The 21,114-nt window shown below is 37.9% G+C and overlaps 1 protein-coding gene across 1 annotated transcript in view; it reads right to left on the reverse strand.

The window, feature by feature from the left end:
* Positions 1-359: 359 nt before the first annotated feature.
* jak1 (Janus kinase 1) overlaps positions 360-21,114 on the reverse strand; it is a 40,014-nt gene continuing 19,259 nt past the window's right edge. Inside the window, exons 11-25 of the mRNA XM_059341430.1 lie at positions 20,633-20,831; positions 17,291-17,400; positions 16,386-16,541; positions 16,156-16,243; positions 15,940-16,067; positions 15,593-15,731; positions 13,163-13,314; positions 12,796-12,946; positions 11,923-12,011; positions 11,300-11,492; positions 10,076-10,200; positions 8,922-9,094; positions 6,847-6,964; positions 6,217-6,327; positions 360-4,396 (exon numbers count right to left, since the gene is read on the reverse strand). Of these exons, the coding sequence (XP_059197413.1) occupies positions 4,286-4,396; positions 6,217-6,327; positions 6,847-6,964; positions 8,922-9,094; positions 10,076-10,200; positions 11,300-11,492; positions 11,923-12,011; positions 12,796-12,946; positions 13,163-13,314; positions 15,593-15,731; positions 15,940-16,067; positions 16,156-16,243; positions 16,386-16,541; positions 17,291-17,400; positions 20,633-20,831 (2,043 nt within the window). The 3' untranslated portion in view covers positions 360-4,285. The remainder of the gene's footprint in view (positions 4,397-6,216; positions 6,328-6,846; positions 6,965-8,921; positions 9,095-10,075; positions 10,201-11,299; positions 11,493-11,922; positions 12,012-12,795; positions 12,947-13,162; positions 13,315-15,592; positions 15,732-15,939; positions 16,068-16,155; positions 16,244-16,385; positions 16,542-17,290; positions 17,401-20,632; positions 20,832-21,114) is intronic.

The following is a 21,114-nucleotide window of genomic DNA, read 5'->3' on the forward strand; positions in this document are numbered from 1 at the left end:
AAAAGAAAAATCTCCTGCTTCCTCTTCACTATAAAACATACTACTCACTGCCAGATTTGCCTGTAAATGTAACTAATGGGCTGCATGCTGCAAATCATTTAATTTGATTGGGCTTGCTGACAGGCATTCTTTTTTTTCTCTGTTAAAAGTGTATCCTGTACACTCTAAAATTTGTGATTCTGGGCTCTATAAATGGTCAGTCGTCCTGCTGATGGTTTTGTTTGCTTAAGACTGTTTTCTAATCATTTTATAGAGCTGTTCATATATATTTTCATTTAATCTGGCACATTTATGGCAACATATCAACATAAAGTTGTGGTTTGAGATTAATTTGTTGTTTATAAGTTGGCGAGGGCGGCCTAAAGCATCACTAGATTTGGTCTTCAGTCTTAATACTGTCATAAGCTACATCCTGTTGGGACAGTAAGGTCATATGAGAAGGAAGTCTTGAAGCTTTTTGTGTCGTTTCAGTACATCGCTTTTAGTTGCTTTGTTTGGTTTCACAGGTCATTCTGTACCTGAACTGCAAGTCCTAATTCATCAGCTTTTCGTAATGCATGTCTGGTTCTCTGCCTTTGAATAGAGTCTACGACTTCCTTGGATTTATCACGATTCATATATCTTTGATTTAACTGATGTTGCAATATTATCTATAAAACTGCCTCCCAGTGTCAGTGTGATCGTATAAAATAATTTTTTATATCTGTTGGAAATGCAGGATATCAGCCTCTTACTTTACGGGGGAATGTTGGGACTAATGGAGAAAAAAGTTATATCTCTATTATTTTTCTGTGCCTCTCTGTGCCACAAAATAGACGTGAAGTCCTCATGATGATTGTACACAAAAAGGGGCGCAGCTCCCTGAAATTATCACAGCACAAATAAAGCCTGCGTGCGCACGCGGCGGAGGATGTCCATGAATCTTAACCTGTCCGTGAGCCGGCTGCAGTTCAGGATATTCTGTCTCTGTGTAAATGCAGCCTCAGCTTGTGTCTTTTAGTTAAAATAAATATATTGACATAAAAATACAATCAGTTTTATTTTTAGTATTCATTTACATCAGAACAGAAAATCTTATTTGTAGTCTTGTGTAGTTTAGTTGTTTTTTTTCCCCCAATAGCTTGAATAATTTTAGGTTAAAATCCAGATTTTCTGTTCTTGTGTAAACAGCCTCCTCTCAGCTTCAGTGCGTCACGATTGTACCAGTATGTATTCTGTATATTACACAGGGTCAGTGGTGAGGCTGAACTTTGCAATAGTGAATGACTGTGTGTGTGTGTGTGTGTTGATCACAAAGCTTTGCAATACTGAAGTATTTCTGATTTTCTGACACATTTTAATGGCTGTAGATAAATCTAGATTTGCTGTGCTTGTTGCTTTGTAAACAGTTTTTTTCTTTTTACGTATGTGGAATTTTTTTCTGACCTGAAATATATACTGTAGATTTTGCAAAAATTTTATATCACACTGATATTGCTATTGTTTTACTGTGAATAAGGTATTTCTAGAGCAATTTTAGCATGCCTACTTACAACTGTAATATATAGAACAAACTGTTTTCAATAGGTAATAATATATTGCATTTGGACTGACACAGACAGAACACAACATTGATTTTATTTATTTTTTCATTGTGTACTTATGGATACTTTTACCTTCCATAATTCATACTTGCGTCTTATTTTTTGAAAAATATATATATTTCTTTTCTCTTATTTTGAGCAGAAGGAATTGTCTTTTACATTCCTAAATAAAATGTGGACTGAAGCCAACTTTGTCCTCTTTTTTTTGCCTTTCTGCTAACATTCACAGTAAAAGCTTTACAGTTACATGATGAACTGACCATTGGAAGCTATAATCTATGACTGAGCTAAATTTAAAAACAGAAAAATCCCTCTGCTCAAACTGTTTCACATATTTGCAATTAAAATACACTTTCATTAATGTTCTGGCATATTGGAGGATTAAAAAGAAAACATTACAAATAAAATGCACATACATAATTATGAATGTCACTAATCTTTAACTGAAAATAAACATAAAATGCCATGTTGATAGTCCTTTCAATTCAAACTGTGTACCACCTCAAATCCTTTCATTTACAACCTGAAACAATGGCAGTTGGCTCGTTTTTTTTTTTGTTTTTTTTGCAGTATGCTGTCTATTATAGAGACATCTCACAAAGCTACATGAACAGAGAGGAAAAGTGATGTGATGCTGCCCTCAAGTGTCTTTTACAGGTATCTCTCTTAAAGTGTCACTCCTCAAATAACAAGTGCTGTATATTTGGCATAGGCGACTTATAAAATGCATACAGCTTGAACCACTTCAAACACCTTAACACAGTGCAGAAGATGACTCCTGATGATTTGAAAAAGAAAAAAAAAACATGGCAGATGTTAGAGAGCCACAAGCCATAAAAGAGAAAAAGGTAGATTTTCTGTTTTCTGTGCAGCTGCAGCACAAACTTCTCGTTTATAAAGAACTATCCTCATTTCTGTGTGGTTATTGTGGGTAAGACAGGCATGTATTATTAAGTCATGCATTTCCCTCCTAATGTGTGAATACTCTCTTATACTATTGGACCGATCAGCCTTAGATTTGTTTTGAACATTTATGATTGCATGTTGAAGTAGCGTTCATGGTAGCAGTTATTTATAATTTTTGATTAACCGTTTTTTATATCATCATCAGCCAGTAGGAACGCAAGTCATCAACAACTGCTGAGTTACAAGGCAGAGGGGTTTAAAGCAATTGGCTCAGCTAGAAATGTATAATAATAAATAAGGTTCAGCTCGTCTGTGGCAGGCCATTTATTGGCCTATAATACAGCTCATGCTTTTCATTTCAGTGCCCTGTGAGTTTGATCACAGGTTCACATTTGTGTTCATTCATGTTATAGAAGTATAAAAGTAGAAACAACACGGCCATTAATTTAACTTTACTTTCCGTATTCAACCTTTGCTGAAGTAACCATTATTGCTGCTATGTAGCTGCTATAAACATTCTTAAACCAAACATGGTTTGGTCATGTCTTTAAAAGAGATCATCCACATTTCTCCAGGAACTGCGTCTGGAGGCAGCATTAATACATTAGTATGTACCCAAAATAAATGGATTTTGTCATGATTCAATTGTTAGACAGATCGAAAGTATGTAAATTCTGGATTCAAGCTTTGCTTGTTGCTTGCAGGCAGACCAGACAAATGTTTTAACATGTTAGTAATTTGCGCAGAGTTCGGATCGATTAAAGCTTTTCTTTGCAGGAGAACTGCACTTAAATTGCAAGATGATAATCTGTAATAGCAGTGGATTACTTTCGCAAAGCACTTGTCCTATATGTGTCAAACGTAAAATGCCTTCAATTTGCTTGTTGAGTCTGACAAACAGTCTAAAATGAAGAAAATCAGATATTCATCACAATTAAAAAACCAATACCTGTTTGGCATTAAGTTCTTCTTCTTTGTTTAAAGGTAAAATGCCAAAGGAGCATTGCAGGCTCTAATGAAAGCCAGTTCTTGCATCAGCACATCATAAACAGAAAATCTATCACAGATCACTTTGTGGCTCTCTAACCAAAAGAAAATACAAACCAGGTAATTTTCTTGCAAACGCCAGTGCATGAGACAAACAGCAGTGGTACTATGTGTTGGTAAAACCACATCTTCAGTATCTGCGTTTGTACATCCAAGCAGTTCTCAACATGATTCATCAGTAATCCACTCGGTGTCCATCATACAAAACCTCCACACCACCGTTTAACTGTGTGAAAGTGGGCGTCAAACAGTTCCTTTCTCCACTCCGTCTCCATCTTTCAATTGTCCATCAGTGAAAGAGATTATAAAGACCTTCGGTGCATTTTATAAGAGCAGCGAGTCCTCGTGAGTTTGAAGTTTCTGGCGATGGAAACGGTTATATCCCTTAGATACACTTGGAAGTCCTTAGTAAGATATAAGGTCACATTTAGCATGGGCGAAGGCTACAAGTTCTGATAGGATTTAATTATTTCATCTAAAATACATATAAGTCGCGTTAGGAAATATAGGAATAGTACAACAAATAAAAAAAATATGGCAGACAAACATGATTGACAGGACTAAATGTCTTCTCATGGTTGTGGAAGGTTTATATGCGAGTATGACGGAGCACGGCTCAGATGCTTCAGGACTGTCTCTCAGCACGATGAAGCTGCACAAGCAGATGCTGATCTGGGGTCAGTTTTGCTGTTTGCAACTGGTCCAGACTCTGTGCGCAGGTCAACTTCACTCCTAGAGCCTCAAACAGGTTAAAGGTCATTTTGGGGTTGGAGCTGCTGCTGCAGCTCCTCCACCAGGCGCTTAAAGGTGATTCTGTTCTCAGGCGCGTGCTCCCAGCACTTGCGCATCAGCCCGTACACCTGTCCAACAGGAAGTGTGTTAGAAATACAACTTTGATTTGTAACTTGTTTCTCTGCTGGTGGGAGGAGCATTCAACATGTTGAGATATGAACTGCTTCCTATAGGTGGTTCAGGTTAGTTCAATGTGGTGTTTACACCTAATAAGATAAGCTGATTCTCCACATATAAAATCTGTATGCCCTTATTGTTGCTAACAAAAATTGAGTCAGGAGAAATTTTGTTTTGTTATCTTGAAATACAACTACTACTGACAATGTTAATATGGATATTTTAAAATATAATTGTGACTAGTCAATGAATCCTTGTTATGTTAAAAGGGCTTCCCATCTACCCCTCAACAGATCTCCCATGCATTGTTTCCCGTCATAATTGTGGAGGAATTAAACTACAGATATCTGAACTGCATATCCAGTCTAGCAATGAAATGTTAAAGATAGCTTGCCATGGACATAATGTTAGACTTAATGGTTACTTTCTCACCTGAAAAATTGTAATAAAACACACTTTTTTGGCGAGTAAAGGATGTTAAGGCTAGCAGCATGAAGCAAAGTAATATTACAAAATTAAGCAATATGGAAGCACCATAGATCAGGGAAACAATAATATCCGGCCAGTGACTCAATTTAAACAACAATAATGTTCATTAAAAAATATGATATCCCAAGAGTTCCATACAATCAGGGTATACAGATTTTTAACTTGAGAATTAGCAAATCTCTACTGTTAATATTGGAACTAACCTGAACCACCTATAGGAAGCAGTTCATACTTAAAACATGTTGCTGTCTCCTCCTGCAGGCAAAGACGGTAAAATCTGCAGCTTCAAACATAACGTAACTTTCATCATTTTGATTACGAAAAAAATGCTTTTGTGAATATCTTAAATGTAAGTACAGAAAGGAGTGTGGTTTGATTAAATGTTAGTATAATTATCTATATAGAGGTAGATCTCTGTATCTTGAGATACACAAAACATGTTTTGAAAAATAAAAGTAACCTTTTCTCAAAATATAGAGGGTGAGGGGTGACATTTGTCTGTGTATCTCGATATCTCCAGATATCTCTAGCTTGAGAGATTGTAGATGTTTGACATTGTTTCACTGATTATATAGCAGAGTATATGTGGCAGTTAATAAACATACTTGCATATACTCTCAATAAGTTTGAAATTGAACTACTCACTCACCCTATGCTACATGCGTATTCAACATTTCATTAATCTGTGTTGAACTTTATAATGATCTACACATTTAAACTAATTAGTTTAGTAAACCATTTCATTTATTGCATTGTTCATGTAGTGCATAACCAGTTAGCATCTACAGAGTTTCAACTGGATTACCTATGTAAAATGAAAACTAGGGAAGAATCTACAGGATAGTTATTTCCACACAATCTGCACTAGAACTTTAATGGGACAAAGGAAGTTGACTGGAAATCACTGGACTCTCTAGTTTTAGTTTTTTTTAAGTCCAGGTGAAAATCTACAGATACTAAGTGGTTATACATGAGTTAATCAACTTTGTGTTTACACATATTTGGTTGAAAGTTAAAGTGTGTTTAGAAACCACTAAGTGATAATATGTTTTTATTCATATTTTGGGTTCCCTGATCTTTTCTGGAACCTGCTTTTTTCCCTTTTTCCTCTCAAAAGGATTTGTCTTTTTTCAACATCAACACCCACCAAGAAGGTGCCAAACATTTTTACCTATTGTTGGCATTGCTTTGCATTCATTTTGTAAATAAAGACTTGATATCACATCTTTTTGAAAAATGCCTGTGCTATTATTGTGTTGTGTTGGTATGAGGAAAGACTTACAGGTTCAGGACAGCCCTCGGGACGTGGCAGCCTCCTCCCTTCTGACAACACCTTCACCAATCGGATGATAGTCATCTGACCATGAGTCCGACCAATCATACCGAGGAAGAGCTGCGTGGGTGAGGACAAGGACAGGTTACTTTTTAATACTGGCCCTAATTTTATTTAGGAACACGAAGATGAGCAAAGACTTTGTGGTCCAGATGAAATAGCTTTTACTTTAAGCTTCTGTCTCCTCTTTCACTTGACCTCGGGGCAGGTCTTTATTACTAATTGCCTTCCAGTAACAGTGACCGGTCAATCAGGATAACAGTGGCAGTTAAGAGTCGGATGTAAATGAAAGATCTTCATGATAAACTAAGCTCTTAGTGTTGGCACAGACACAGCTCCTGGTGGAGTCCATCAGCTGTCGCTTTGGCCAGAGACTGACACCATCTGCTACATACAAATGATATGTGTGTGTAACACAGTGATACATTCAGTTCACTGCAAGACTGGTACTGAGTGTGTGATATGTATTTAATGGGGTATCATTACCCAAAAGTCCAAAAATACAGCAAAGAGGATTAGAAGTATTTCTTGAACGCCTTTGTGAGATTGAAGATAATAAGGAGAGCGTTGCATACTGACCGACATCGGGCTCTTGGTGGAATCACAATAGGTGATGAGTTCATACATCGTCACCCCAAAAGACCAAACGTCTGATGCAAGGTAGAACTTGCAGTGAGTCAGGCACTCTGGAGCATACCTGGAAAATAAAAAATGAAGAGTGTAAGAGCATGAATAATTGACCATTGCTGTTTTTTCTTTGTGTTAATGTGACCATGCATGTCTCTTATCTGTACAAAGAGTATATTGTTATTAAATTGTATAGCTTTAATAAATGTTTTTATGCAGTATATCATATACAGCTTCATAGAGAAAGGGTAACTACAATACATGTCAGATGCCCTCTTAAAGATGAACTTCTGCAAAGGTATTGGTTGTAATATTTACCTTTTTTTTTTTTTTTACAAAAAAGCCCCCCTCCAGACATGTTTTAAATATGTAGAAATGCTCTATGTTTAATATTTTGTTTAACATGGTTTTTCTATGTAAAAGTAAACAAAACAGAGAATAGGCTGGAACAGCATCTGCTCCTCCTCCCTCGCTGAGAATATCTGGATGTGGGAATGAAGTGACGCTTCCTTCATGTGTGATGGTTGTTGACAACAAACAATAAAGAATTGTTGTGTTAGCTGGTGCGTGTTAGGAAGAGTAGATTGGGATTGAGAATAGCAGTGAGCAGGTATTTTTTCATAATTTTATGGAGATTATTGTTTCCCAGCACCTACTAATAACCAATTGATGTATGATTTTATTACTAATGTTCCTTAAAACAAACACACACAAGTATCTGAAATTTAACAAAGGCTTTGTCTTATGTCCTAGATGCTTTTAGAAAACCAGTGTCATAAAGGAAGGGGTGGGGCGACGCATCGACATAATCTACTTCATAGATACATCGATTAATGTCGATGCGTCGCAAAGAAAGTAAGAGAGAAAGTTAGATGGGCACCAGAGAGCAAGCTGAAGCGAAAAAACCTCGCCAAAGTGTATCCAAAGTGTGGCAGTATTTTGTGCAGAGACCGAATAACATGGTGCTCTGCACCCTCTGCAATTTAGAAATGGCATATCACAGCAGTACGACGGCAATGCAGCAGCACTTGAAGCGGAAGCATCCCGCAGTGATTCTGCAAAACATCGGCAGCGGCACGATCAAGACGGACGGCACCGTCAGTCCGATTTACTGTTTGTCTCCACTCAAATGTAATATATATTACGATTATTTTGATTATATGCAGAACTGTGAGACAAGATAAGACAGTTATTTGTATTCAGAGATTTTATGCTGAACTGTGAAACCAGTTAAGCAATTATTCATATTAAGATATTTTTTGATACAGAAAGAATGTACCGTAATTGTTACAATCATTTCTGTTAAGAGAAAAGTTAGGTGTTATTCAAATTGCACAATTTTTACTGTAAGATGTTCTGTTCTGTTGTTACTAGAAATTAAAGTGACTTGAATTGTACATTGTGTTATTATTTTGCTGTAGTATTGCTAGATGTAGATTGCATTACATTCCTTTAGTTAAATGGAACAAGCTCTTGCATTAACTTTGTTTTGGAGGGACTTTATATTGGAGTGTAAAACACAGATTACCAGTTAAGACAGTTGGGGAATAATGCCGTATGTAGTGCATACTTCGTTTTTCATATTTGTTTGCTTTAAGAGAAGATTACTGAATAAAATATTGAAATATAAATGACAAGTTTTTAACATTTTATTTTTGGTAAAATTGTTATATTTATAAATAGATTAGTTGATTTAACAAAAAGGTGCAGCCCTACTTAAAGACTCTTCAAACCAAGAGTCAGTGAGCCAGGATGGATTACAATTTATTCTACATATTGACTTTCTACTTCAACTATAATATAACCCCTTAAAAGTATTCCAGCTCTGTTAATACCTGCAAAATATCAGCCGACACTGAATTTAATACCAGATGGATGAAAAGGACTTTAGACTGAAATCCCATCACCCTTTGCTTGAATGGACGGACATTTTGGCTGGTCCTTCCTATTTAATTTACTATTCACTGCTCTTTATCCTCTCCTTACTTAACAATGCCTCTCTTTTAACAATCAGATCTCAGACTCACCAGAAAACAGGGCTGTCATTCTCGTCTTTGACGGTGTAATATCCCTCGTTGTCCTTGATGCTCTTGGTGAGGCCGAAATCTCCGATCTTCACTGTCCTCTCATTCTCCACCAGCACGTTTCGGGCAGCCAGATCCCTGTGGATGTAATTTCGAGATCCCAGATAGTCCATTCCCTGAAAGAACAACAACAAAACAAAACAAAAAAGAGACACTGTTCAACAGGTTCAGAGTTATTTCAATGCAGTCCATCGCTTTGTGTGTTTGGAATATGCAGACAAATGAAACTACGTCTGGTGGAAGAGGACTCAATGATGCATATGTGACGCATTATTTAATAAAACACTTGAAGCACCGTCAGCCATGTTGGTTGCACTGTTGGTTACACTTGCACTGTTTCCACAATATATCTGTCATATTTGTTGCAAAACAGCAACCCCTTATCTATGAGTTTTTATTTTTAAATGAGCAGTTTGACGAGGGTTAAAAGGACCAGTGTGAGGATTTAGGGCGATCTATTGTCAGTAATGGAATATAACATTCACAAATATATATTCATTAGAGTATTATTACCTGACACTAAGAATCACAGTGGTACAACATGGAGGACCCATTCCCTGTGTATATATTAAGGGTTCATTCTAAGCATAGAAAATACAATGTTTCTGTATAAGCCCAGAACAGACACTGGCTCCTGATAGGGCATTTAGCATTTTAACATTACCGAAGGCCACCATTTGTTCTACTAAACATTTGTAAAGGAAGGGGTGAGTGAAGAAGTATTTAGTTGGTTTGGAAATTATGCAACCTCACCACAAGATGTCACTAAATCAAACACACTGGCCCTTTGAATGGACTTTTCTGAGGTGTTTTTAGCCAATAAGTAATAAATCTCTAACAGCAAACAACTAATAACACCATTAAACTCACAACAACCATGTTAGGGTTCTTTTTCAGTCTTATCTGTTCATGCTGATCATATGAAAATGAGTATTTGGAAAGCAGTTTACCAGCATTATCTAAACAGGAAGTGTTAAAACATTTCGAAACAGTTTAAACATTGCTGAAATTAAACAGTGACCAGGTGTTAGTTGCTGAAAGCTGACGGATGGTACTGTTTTACCACCAGCCTGATTTGAACAAAGAAACTGCATTACCTTGCAGATCTGGATAGAGTAGTTGAGCAGGGTGCTGACGCTGGTCTTGTTTTTGTTTCTGGGTAGATATTCCTTCAAACTGCCCAGTGGGAGATACTCCATGATCAGCTTAATGGCCTGACCACCTACAAATGGATTTACACACAAATGCATTTAGAGGCAGGCAGAAACCCATCAGCCAAAATTGTGCTTTAATATACAGAGAGGTTGTGTGTCTGTGCATACATGCTAATCCCAGTGAAAGCCTCTCATGTATTACCATGACAGAGTTAGGTGCCCAATATCCCCCCAAAAAATAAGCAGAGACTCTAAACATCTGGATAAAGGAAAAAATATATTTAACAGATTTTTAGTAGTTCACTTTTGTTAAGTTAATTAAAAATATATAAGGTAAAATAAATTATTGCATAAGTGTTCATCCGCTTCAAAGTAACTGAACTAATTCAACAAATTTCCACCTAGTTGATGCCAGCAGTGTCACAGTTAATGAAATGGAGATCACTTGAGTGCAGTTGATGTGTGTCAAGTGATCGTAGTATAAAAACATGTGTCTGGGAGGTCCAGTCTCTGATACATCACTATTCCTGCTACAATTCTACCATAAAGACAAAAAAACACTCCTAGCAACTCAGAGAAAAGATCATTGAAAAGTATATGTCAGGAGATGGCTATATATATATATATATATATATATATATATATATATATATATATATATATATATATATATATATATATATATATATATATACACACTTGTTTGGACAAATATAATGATAACAACAATAGCTCATAAGAGTTTAATTTAAGAGCTGATATTTAGCCATTTTCCATGGTTTTCTTGATGATAAGCAAAATCATTATTAAGAAAACCATGGAAAATGGCTAGAAATGGCTTAAATTAAACTCTTATGAGCTATTTTTGTTGTTATCATTATATTTGTCCTAACAAGTGTACCTTTAGTTGTACCAGGCATTAAGATGAACAAGTAATTGAAGAAAACAATGGTCTAATATTTTTTTCCATGACTGTATATTACCACTCACTAGTTATCACTCTAGATCATTTTGGTGTCAGTTTTGCAGCTATTGGTTGTAGAGATGTCTGCATTTTCTCAAATAAAATTAAACTATATGGCACTTTGCTTGAGGTGCTCAAAGCTATGAAAAACAAAAAAGAATATACATTTGTTAGTGGGGGTTTTCTTTGCATGCATATCTCACCTTCTTCCTGGCAGATGCCCTTGTACTTTACAATGTTTTCATGGTAGAGTGCTTTCAAGATGTTGATCTCACTCGAGAGGTTGTTGCTCTGCTCCTCACGGTTCTCAGGCTTCAGGGACTTCACTGCCACCAGCTCGCCTGTTTTGTCTCCCCGGGGGTCATAGCGACACAGCTCCACTTTACCAAAGTGACCCTGCATGAAGAACATGAGACAGGCAAGTTATTCAGATGGTCATGAACAAGTTCTGGTCCGCTTTCTGTGTGGGACCAGTTGTTTCTCATTATTACCTTCAGTTCTGAATCCGCTCTCCCTTATCTTTGGTCTGAAGATAATATGGTCTTCTGTATTAGTTTTTACATCCCTATAGCTTGTTTTAGGTTGTGAATGATCACAACAATGCCAAAAAATACTCCATATGGCCTTTATTAGTAGTAAGCTGATATGAATCATTTAAGTCCATACTCACTAATTTACTATTAGGTCATTTTAAATTGAATGAAAAAATGTAACCCATGTATGTGAACTAAATGGCTAAGTAGTTTTATTTTTTCATTCTTATAAATAGCAAGATCTGGTATATAGAGATCAATACAAAAGCATAAATACATCAGGGACAGTTTACCTCTCCCAGATCTCTGATCTTTTTCAGGAATCTCTTTTCAAACATAGTTGGGTCCACCACTGGTGTCTGCTTGGGTATGATGGATGGGTCTGAAGATGGAAAAAAAAACAAGTGCATTAAACGTACTGGGTAAAATATATCTGTTCTTCAACATAAGCATGCTTGCGTCATAGGAAGTCTATTGTGGTTGACAGTGTCAAAGTTTTCATCAGAATTTGCTGTGGTTATGTAACTGTTTGCGTGCTCTGGTTTCCACACATACGGCCGCTTTTAGTAGAAAAATGAATTACTCAAGAGACTCACTCTATCTCCATTATCAATACTTTAAAATAGTTTATTTAACAAAAAAGTGTTTCAAAACGAATTTTAAGCTTTTTAGGTGCAATGTATTGCAGATTTATATTGTGGTTCAGGTGATTTTGTTGCCATTTTAGGATTTTAATTTAAGGTTTAAGCTTTAGTAAGACTGACTGCAGTATCCAATTCTGGACAGCAGGTGGAACAAAAGAGTCGATGATGTTTCCATGGGGCCCAGCAAAGGGGCTGATCTGTGATAATGCACCCAGTGAACTTCCTCATGAACATCTGAATTGAGTAAACAACTCTCTCTCTCTCTTTGCACTGCTTACTGGTCTGCTGCTAGGTGAGATATAAAACATGCAAAACATTCAGATCATATTCCAACTGTCGACAACCGCCTGAACCTGTACCTGCTTTTAGCCTGTTTTGTGGTGTCAGCTCAATTCTATTGCACTTCAATATGGTTTTGGGGGGCAGCAAAGCCTGACAGAATGGCATTACAACTGCTTAAACTGCAGTCTGCATTTGCACCCACCCCAACATTTAATGCACACACAATCCCCTCATACATACTCTTCTCTTCTAGCATGTCTATGTCTCGGACGATTGCCCTGAAGAAAGATCTCTTCTTGGGGTCGTAGTTCATGCAGTGGGTCATCAGTTCAGCCAGCTCCTTGCAGTCTGGTGTGGCCAGTGGGCACTCAGTTTCATAAAACCTCTCCTTCTGCTCCGCACAAAGACATAGATATGAATGAGAAGGTGCATAAAAAACAGAGTTATTGTAATCATTGATGTGTGGACAGAGGAGGTGAAAAGAAGTGAGAAAATGAACCGGAATAAAAGGAAAGTATGATAACCATGAGATTTGATATAAAGTTATATTAGATAAAGATGTGTGATTATCTACATCGTCACACGAAGTTCTTGTGTGCGCCCCTACCTCTGTGAGTTTCTTGTCTTTGAGGGGAACTTCTCCATCATAGCAGATCTCCCACAGGGTGGTACCAAAGCCCCACTTGTCAGCGGCAACGCTCAGAGAGGACACGCTCTTCACACACTCGGGAGCAATCCATGGGATACGGTGCACACACTCTGCAGGGGCAAACAAAGTCAGCTTTTAGCAATAGTGACTCAATTAAGCACACATTTGTTTCAGTCCCCTGGTGCCTTTCTAAAAAAAAATACAGAGCATGAGAATACTGAACTGTAATGACATTTGACAGAGCTGATAGTGATGACACACTCAAAGGCAACCCTTGCCCCCTTTAAGACACAATAACGACGATGGAAACGTTTCCTCAGATATAACCATGTGTGAAATCCTGACTTAACCTTTAAAACAAGAGAAGAGACCACATGTACTCACCGACCTTCTTACACACAAACACTTTCAACAAACTGAAGAACTGCATTATAACCATACTGGCCCTGTCCCCATCAGGCAGTAACGATCACATTTTTACCCACATTTTTGTGTGCTCCAGGTTATATTGCACAAAGTGGCTGTTCAAAGTTCTGTGAGCACTTTTTATACAAAACATTCAGTTTTGTTTTCTTTTACTTGCAATGAATGCCTCAACTTCACTGTGCTAGGACTAACTTTATTCATGGTAAAGTATGTGATTTGTTTTTCATACAAAGTTCATTGTGTCTTGTTAAAAGTATTCTACTTTGAAAACTGACTGATGATATGGAAATGTATGTTGTTGATTTAATTTGATCGACTTGGAGGTAGACTATAGGACGTGATTTAGACTTTGAATGTAATTAAAACCCCCTGCTATATACGATCAATATTCTCACTTCAACCTAATGCTAACATAATCTCCATGCGTATAACTAAAAATATAATTTGGAAGTAATAGTTTGAGTGTGACCTCATGGATCTGAGCCAACTGACTGGGTAGCTAGCAGGCTTAAAATGTTGACTGACTGCATCCACTGAATCTAAAAAGCCTCTGCTTTGGCTGACTGAAATATATTACCCTGACTGGAAGAAAGGCTAAATGATTGGCTGACCTCCACGGTTGTTTTTTTTGTCTCCACAAATCCATAACATCAGATGAGGGGTGAATGTTAGTGGGTGCATTCAGCTCAAACTGGAATACAGGAGGAGTGGTTGGAGGGAAAGAGGAGGAGGAGTGAAGAGGGGAAGAAGCAGTGGAGGGGCTGAATGGAGCAAAGGGGGAAGATGGAGACAGAAATGGTAGCAGGGATGAAGATAATTGAGTGTAAGGACAAAGGAAAGAGAAAAAATACAGAAAGTGATGAATGGATTTGAGGGCTTAAGTAAAGCGATCAGAGATTGCTGGGAAGAGAGGAAGAGCGCTCCCAGTGGGTTTCTCAGCACTTTACCCACCATGTGTACAATCAAATCTATACACAAGGACATCGATGTGTAACTGGAAGACTGTTTGTTCTGCAAAGTGATGGAGGCAGAAGAAGAAATGTAAAGAGTTCTGGGAACAAAGAGGGAGGGAGGAGCATTCCCAGGGGCGTGCTGCGATGGACATTTGCAGAGAAACATTTCCAGTCTGTCCTGTGGTTTAGAGATCCATCTGTGCAGCCACACTGTTATATCACACAAGTTCAAGCTCTAATAGACAAACAGAAACATGAGGTGGCCATTTGAGGGGAACTGTGCAATCTGAGAAATGTCCTTATTATTGTGCCATCTTCCCTGAATCAAGATCTAGCTTTTACAAAACAAATTAGAGTCTGAGAGGAAAATGCACTGAATGTAATGTGTATTGATTATGTGACCAATATAAGTCCTATTGCTTCTGCTTGACTGGAAATTTCCTGTATTTTGTGGTTAGAAATTAGGGTACAGAAGACAAAACAAGACAAAAACAAAAATCTAACAGTGCATAGAAGAAGCTACACCATCATACTAATGAGCTCAAGTCTCTCCAGGTGATGTGATTGGCCACAACAGCATGACGCCGGGTTGCGTTTTTTCCAATAGTTCAACTTTATTGCTGCAGGGCAACTGCGTTTTTTCTACTCTGTATCCCCTGCAGAAACACCCTGCTGCAGCCTCAACACATTACTCACATTCAAAGGAACGGCAGGAAGGAATCAGTGCCTGATTTGTTCTGAATTCCTTAATATGTGTTCCTGCTTAGATAAAGTGTGTGTCAGTGTCAAACTGTATGACTCTGTGCATCTTATTTGTTTGTTCTTATTTTGGTTTCACTCTAATTCATAGCTGACTGGGAAAGAAAAGGGAAGTTATTGTGAATTTTTCCATGGTCGCTATTTTGTAACCATTTAGGTTTCACTTTTAGTAACCTAGAGAAAGAGAAAGAGAGAGAGAGGCAGGCAGAGAGAGACAGAGAGAGAGAGTATGTGTTTACTTTGTACTCACCCTCTCTGGTGAGCACTGTGATTGGTATTCCTGGGTCGCTGAGCTTGATGAAGGGCCCTCCTTCATCAGTGCCCTGTCCGTCTCTGGCCAGCAGGATGTTTTTAGCACAAACAAAGCCATGAACCAGCTTTTTGTCCTCCTACAAACACACAAGTTACAACAACTTTGTTGGTCTAAAAACAATATCGCAAATGCAAGGATTATCTTGATAAAAATGGGTCTAACCTGGTGCAAGTACTCTCATTCATTCATACATACAACCAAGACTTACATGCTTGCATTCCTATAGTCTGTGTGTGTGTGTGTGTGTGTGTGTGTGTGGGTGGGTGGGTGTTTTCCTGTCTCACCAAGTAGCTGAGAGCTGAAGCCAGCTGCTTGGCCACCTGGAACTTCCACGGTGTACTGAGCGGACTCTGTTGTCTCCTCATAAATAAGTCCAGTGGTCCTAGCTGGACAAACTCCTCCACCATAATATCTGTTCCACAAAAACACAAAGATGTTAGAAACAGCACCAAACTTTCATACAAGTGTACACACACACATAGTTCTTAAGATGAACTTACTCTCCTGGTGGCGGACACACACTCCATACAGCAGCACTATGTGTTTATGGGACACCTGTCTCATCATGCTGGCTGTTTCGAAGAAGGCCTGTCAACAGAAAGACAGAGACTAGATTTTTGAAACAGTTTCCTGCTAATGAGTAATAGCTTTCAGTATCGTAAGAGATGGTTACACAATGCATGTGGTTCTCAAAGGAGCAGGATATACAGGATCTGTGACTGTGTCTTACCAGAGAGATGTCCCTGTGTCCAGAACCCAGAACCTTCAGGACCACCTTGACCTCCTGGAAGGATGAATAACCTGCATCCTCTTCCTCCTCCTCACTCTTCACCTTCAGTGTGCCTGAATAAATATTGGTTCTTGTGCCCCTGCCAAGGTGCTCCTCCTTGTTAACACAATAAAGAAAAAAATGTTAAATACAGTGTTCAAACCATGGCTACTGGAGGAACCCATTAAATGAACACACTTGTACTTTAAGGTATAAATAAATAAATTAAACTGTGTGCTCAGTGAGGAAGATATGTAAATATGTAATCTGAGATTTATAAATATATGCACAAAATACACAAGTTCACCAAGTCAAGATGTCTGCATAGATCTAATGAATGTCTTCATATTCGAGGAATCCTTCATCTCTTATCTTCAAGTTTGTTTGTTTTTTTGTATGAATAAAAAAAAATGAAGATTAAATCAGTTGTTAAGGGCATTAACTCATATGTGTAGATTAATGCAAATTTAAAGGGGGGAAGGGGACACTGTACACTGTCAGAAGCAGAAACACCTCGATCACACAAATGCTGTGGCCTGCAAAAGCGTCATGAATTTAGTTGTTTGTGTGTTGACTAAAATGCGGTTTATTTAAAGGCTGTACTTAGTGGTGGTCTTGTATATCACCATTCTATTTAAAGTGTGTTTCTAATACTTACAAATTTTACAAATATAACATGCAGTACACTAGAAGCTTGAACTGAATTGTAAAGAAAATGCATTCCAATTATTCAAAGAAAAATTCAAATTCATCATTTGGACTTGCATGTTGATGTTTTACTTGAAGAGTTTTACATCTTACACCTCTAGATCTGTTTGCATTGTCATCATAACATGGGAAACAGACATGAAGATGGAAAGGTGTACCTGTTCAATCTCTTCCTTGAGAATGCGATGGAAGCTTAGCTGACTCTCCTGCATGGGTGTCTGAGGGGCCGGCGCTCTTTCTTTAGTGACCACCAGCAAGTTAGAAACCTCTGCAAAAACACACACAGACATTTAGAGAGTCATACCAGTTTTTTTTTGGTATGAAGTTGTACATACTACAAAGTACAACAAGTTTCATAAAGCCATATTCAAATGTATTAACATATTTTAGATTCTTCTTAGTTAAGGGGACATTTTATGCTCATTTTCAGTTTCAAACTTGTATTTCTACTAGGACATGTTTACATGCTTTAATGTTTAAAAAATATATTTTGTTTTCTTATACTGTCCATCTAAATACGCATTAGACATGTTTTAATGCTTGTCTCTCTACCAAAAAGCCCAGTCTCCTCTTGCAAGAAAAATATGGCGCACCTTTGCAAATTATTTCTCAAGCTATGGGTGGAGATACTCAGATGGGGGTTGTATTCTAATGAGTATTCTAATGTATTCTATGAACCGAGTTGTCTCATTTCACAGTATGTGGGTTGGTAGGAACATCAGAAAAACCAAATCAATGTGCACAAGCACTGAAAAAGTTAGCTTTTCATTTAAAAAAAAACAACTTTAAAATCAAGCTGCAGAGGTTTGGTAATTGTTTGTTAGGTAATCCCTCACAAAGAATGTCATGTCTGCTTCTATTGTTTTCAAGGTCATGGTATTGTGTTATTGTATGCCTGAAAAGCAGAAGTGATGCTCACAGTGAAATAAACTGTCTTTCACAGCACCCATGAATGCTACAAATATATAAGCGCTCATATATGCACTGATATTCAGCATGAAAGCAAAACTGTGTTCACATGTGGTAAAACAAGCTCTCAACAATTAAGTCAACGTGGCAATGATGTGAATAGCTATTCAGGTTGGGTTGTCATACTGATTCAGTTTATTTTTTGTATATACACAGAGCTGTGTGTGGGAGGATGAAGTGAAAATGTGTCTTTGTGCCTGTTACCATACTATGCGTGCGTGTCTGCATGTATGTGTCTGTGGGTGTCTAATCTTGTGACAAAAGCAGCGCACTGTGGTTTAAGGGAGGAAAAAACATATCACCCTACATTCACAGTCAAAGATTGTTAAGAGCACTGTTCTGTAACATACAATGTGGGATTTTATGCAAAGCCCAAATACAACAGGCACCTACGTAATACACAGCTCCCACCACTTAACCCCTTGACCTAATCCAGGCATTACCTTTATCAATTACTAACAACAGTTCAGCAAGGTCTTATTCAAACTTGCATATGTGTAAAATGACAGACACATGTTTCTTCTTTCACCCATCTGCATTAAAGACAACAGTTAAAAACCATACATAAACCACACTAGTAAGTAAACCGTATTATATTGTCAGGATGTGGGGTTACCAGTGTGTTATTGTCATAGCAAGGATGTTGTATAATACATCATAAATATTTTAACATGGACGAGAACACAGCACTCCAGCCTTTTATCTTCCTCTAAAGCATAGGCAGCTACAAACCCTGACCTAAAGCAGTCATGCTTATTATTATGATTAAAAATAATAGCAAACAACCAAGAGAAACAAAAACAGCTCTGCACATCCATGCACATATGCTTACATGGCTCCACCTTTCCCTAAGTGAAGTAAACATAAGAGTGCGAGTTTGGCTCCGGAAACCCACATTTACAACTCTCTTCCTCCCTGCCACCATTTCACACAGACACACATTGTTCATGCCAGCTTCAGTTGCCCACACTTAGCAAGAAACACAGAGAGAGAGAGAGAGAGAGACAGACAGACAGACAGACAGACAGACAGACAGACAGACAGATAGACAGAGAGAGAGAGAGAGAGAGAGACAGACAGAGAGAGAGACAGACAGACAGACAGACAGACAGACAGAGACAGAGACAGAGACAGAGACAGAGACAGAGACAGAGACAGACAGACAGACTTTCTGTAAAGGGAAACTTCACTCCAAATCTTTCTTTGGGATGAAACTTTACTTCCTTGACCTCTGTGGGTTAAAGGCTTCAAATCTGTCACACTTGTGACCCCACCCGACATCACAGCTGGGTGGGGTCTGTTGTACATGTTACCACACCCAGCTGTGATGCAGCATTGCATAGAGAAGTGTTGTACTTAGACAGGGTGTGGACTGAGGATGCAGAAATTGCTAGCAGGATTTTCAGTCTGATGTAGCATTGATGTTTGAACAGTGCAAACTATTCAAAGCCTTTTCTCTAGCATTTGTTGTTGCTTTTTGCAAAGAGGACCTTGGAAACAAAGGATGAATTAACCTTAGCCACAACTTCGAAATATGGTTTGTAGGAATATGGTATTTTCAAAATCATAGACAGATTTCTCATTTACAATAAATCAAGGGTGCACATGCTGCAGAAAGAAAACGTCTTGCCACACTGTCCTATAGCTTTATAAGGACATTTTCAGTATTTATTAATGAAGCAACAAACTGTAAACCAGTCAAAACATTACTTAAAAGTGAATTTGTATGTGGCACTCGTCGTCGCACTTCCAGCATTGGCAGAAATTAAATTCCTCTTATTTATAAACATAGGTTCACAATTATACTAGTCCCCCGATGTGCACACATCGCACCAGTCTTTTATCACATCCATCAAACTTTTAACCACAACCACTTTAAATAGGTTTAAATCTTTTCATGATGAAAAAAAATTAACTAGAGTCACATTAACAGTTTTTTCCTTAGATGTAAAGTGGTGTTTCACTCTCCTTCTGAGTCCTTGACACTTCATATATATATATTGATTTTTTAAAAGACTATTTTTCTGGCTTTTTGCCTTTATTTGATGGTATAGCTGAAGAATGACATGAAAGGGGGAAAGAGAGAGAGGCAAGGGACTGCAGGTCAGAGTCAAACCCGGGCCACTGCAAAATGGATTCAGCCTTGCTACATGAGGCATGTGACCATGTGAACTCCCAGGGCACCCCTCACATCCCAATTTTTAGGAGTCTTATCTTCTATAACCTACATTATTGCTGTAAGTATGAGATATCATGTAATACACAATGCAAATAGATTGATAGATTTTTATTTGAAACGTAGCTGGGCTTTCTCTAATCTTGTTTTTATGTTGCTGGTATTGTATTTGGTGTAATTCTTACAGTCAGCCCTTTTACATTACATTATTTAAAATTCCTTAAAAGCTCAGTTTACTTGAGAATAAAGGCCTGTGTTCAGTCTTTCCTAACTAAGTGAATTTCTGTATTTCTTTTATTCTGTACTAGATAGATCACCATGTCGTTTTCTATGTCTGTGGCAGGACTGAGCCTACCTCTAGGCTGTGGAGGGCAGCAGCGCAGCAGCTGGAAGTGGAGGTTGTCGGTGCGAAGGCTTTGGCCTTCCAGGTGCTCCAGCAGCTCAACAAGAGTGGTCCGACACGTCTCAGTGCCATACAGCCGGTATCCATCGGAGGTCACTTCAATCTGGAAGTTCTTATACTGGCGCACAGGACGAGACTCCCTCAGGTCGATCTGGATGCAAAATGAGAACATTTTAAACTGGAAAATAAAAAAAATGATAAACACAGAGGGACAGGAGACTGAGCAATAAGTGAAGAGGGCAATTTTAGATTAAAGGGAAAAAATAAAATAAAATTGAAAATTACATCAAACTAGGAGGAGCAGCAGGGAAATAAGGAATCCCATTTAAGTCAATATCAAATAATTAAAGAAAGAAAGAAATATACCTACAAAATAAATATGCCTAAGAAAAAATCCTGGAATAAATACATTTGGCGATAAATATAAAAATAAA

The sequence above is a fragment of the Centropristis striata genome, chromosome 9 (assembly GCF_030273125.1).
Source record: "Centropristis striata isolate RG_2023a ecotype Rhode Island chromosome 9, C.striata_1.0, whole genome shotgun sequence".
NCBI lineage: Eukaryota > Metazoa > Chordata > Actinopteri > Perciformes > Serranidae > Centropristis > Centropristis striata.